Here is a 1,048-nt window from a genome sequence, read left to right as displayed (position 1 = left end):
TAACCTGCAGTTCCACCTTTCTCCAGCTAGTGGCGGTAGCGCTGCTGGGGTTTTATGTGATTTGCAGTTGGATAAAATCGAAGAAGAAGAGCTTCCCTCAGCAGAAATGCAACGAGAGAAAACAAGCAACGCCGCCGCGGCTGAAAAGTGAGATTTATTTCTATTTATTATTAATATTGTTCTTAGGTTATTACTCTGGTTGTTTAACCTTGATGCTGCTTATCGTCTCCGGTCGTTTCTTCAACCCGAAACGCTCCATATTGAGATAAAAATTCTCCTTGTTTTCCTCCTGTAGGCCCGACCGGGAGGCCGCCATCATGTCCAAATACTACGATGGAGTGGAGTTTCCTTTCTGCGACGAGTTCTCCAAGTATGAGAAGATGGCTAAGATCGGACAGGGAACCTTTGGGTGAGGAGAAGTGCGAAGCTTTCATCTTTCATTCTGCTGAACTGAGCTCCGAACCAGAACCGCCTTAATGTTTCTAAGGATTATCTTAGACCAGATCTAAACCCAGCAGCGTTTAAACCTGAGCCTGGTTTGGTTAAACTCAACCATTGCTTCTAGAGCTAAGATATAAGATCAGATGAACCTTAATGTCGCTTTCAGGTAAAGTTCCGCTGTTCTGTCAGACCAGCATCACCAGTGGCGGATCTAGACCAAATGTACCAGGGGGCCATCAGGGGCCCAGCATGTTTTCATGGGGGCCACAAAAAAGCATGAAATTAAAAAAAAGGGCAAGGGATGCAAATATATTAATATAGCTGCATGAAGTGAAATTTCTATTCAATTAGGTTTAATTAAATTCCTATGTCTTATTAGGTCAATATACATTCATAATCAGGGTTCCCGCAGGTCCTTAAAAAGCCTTAAAAGTCATTGAATTCTTCAAAATAAAACTAAGGCCTTAATTGGTATTAAAATGTCTTAAATCAGTCTTTCGTAGGTCTTAAATTTTAAAACATCATAAATAGGATTATTTTTATTATGATTTATTTGTGTAATCTTAATAAAACATTAAAATTGACAATTTATTTTTTTTTTTTTTTT

The 1,048-nt window shown here is 39.0% G+C and overlaps 1 protein-coding gene across 1 annotated transcript in view; it reads left to right on the top strand.

Annotated features, from left to right (window-relative positions):
- Positions 1-69: 69 nt before the first annotated feature.
- cdk9 (cyclin-dependent kinase 9) overlaps positions 70-1,048 on the top strand; it is a 9,911-nt gene continuing 8,932 nt past the window's right edge. Inside the window, exons 1-2 of the mRNA XM_015404943.1 lie at positions 70-147; positions 296-409. Coding sequence (XP_015260429.1) covers positions 107-147; positions 296-409 — 155 coding nt within the window. The 5' untranslated portion in view covers positions 70-106. The remainder of the gene's footprint in view (positions 148-295; positions 410-1,048) is intronic.

The sequence above is a fragment of the Cyprinodon variegatus genome, unplaced genomic scaffold (assembly GCF_000732505.1).
Source record: "Cyprinodon variegatus isolate N-32 unplaced genomic scaffold, C_variegatus-1.0 Scaffold1909, whole genome shotgun sequence".
Classification (NCBI taxonomy): domain Eukaryota; kingdom Metazoa; phylum Chordata; class Actinopteri; order Cyprinodontiformes; family Cyprinodontidae; genus Cyprinodon; species Cyprinodon variegatus.
Note: the sequence above shows the minus strand (reverse complement) of the source record. Positions and strands in the feature narration are given on the sequence as shown.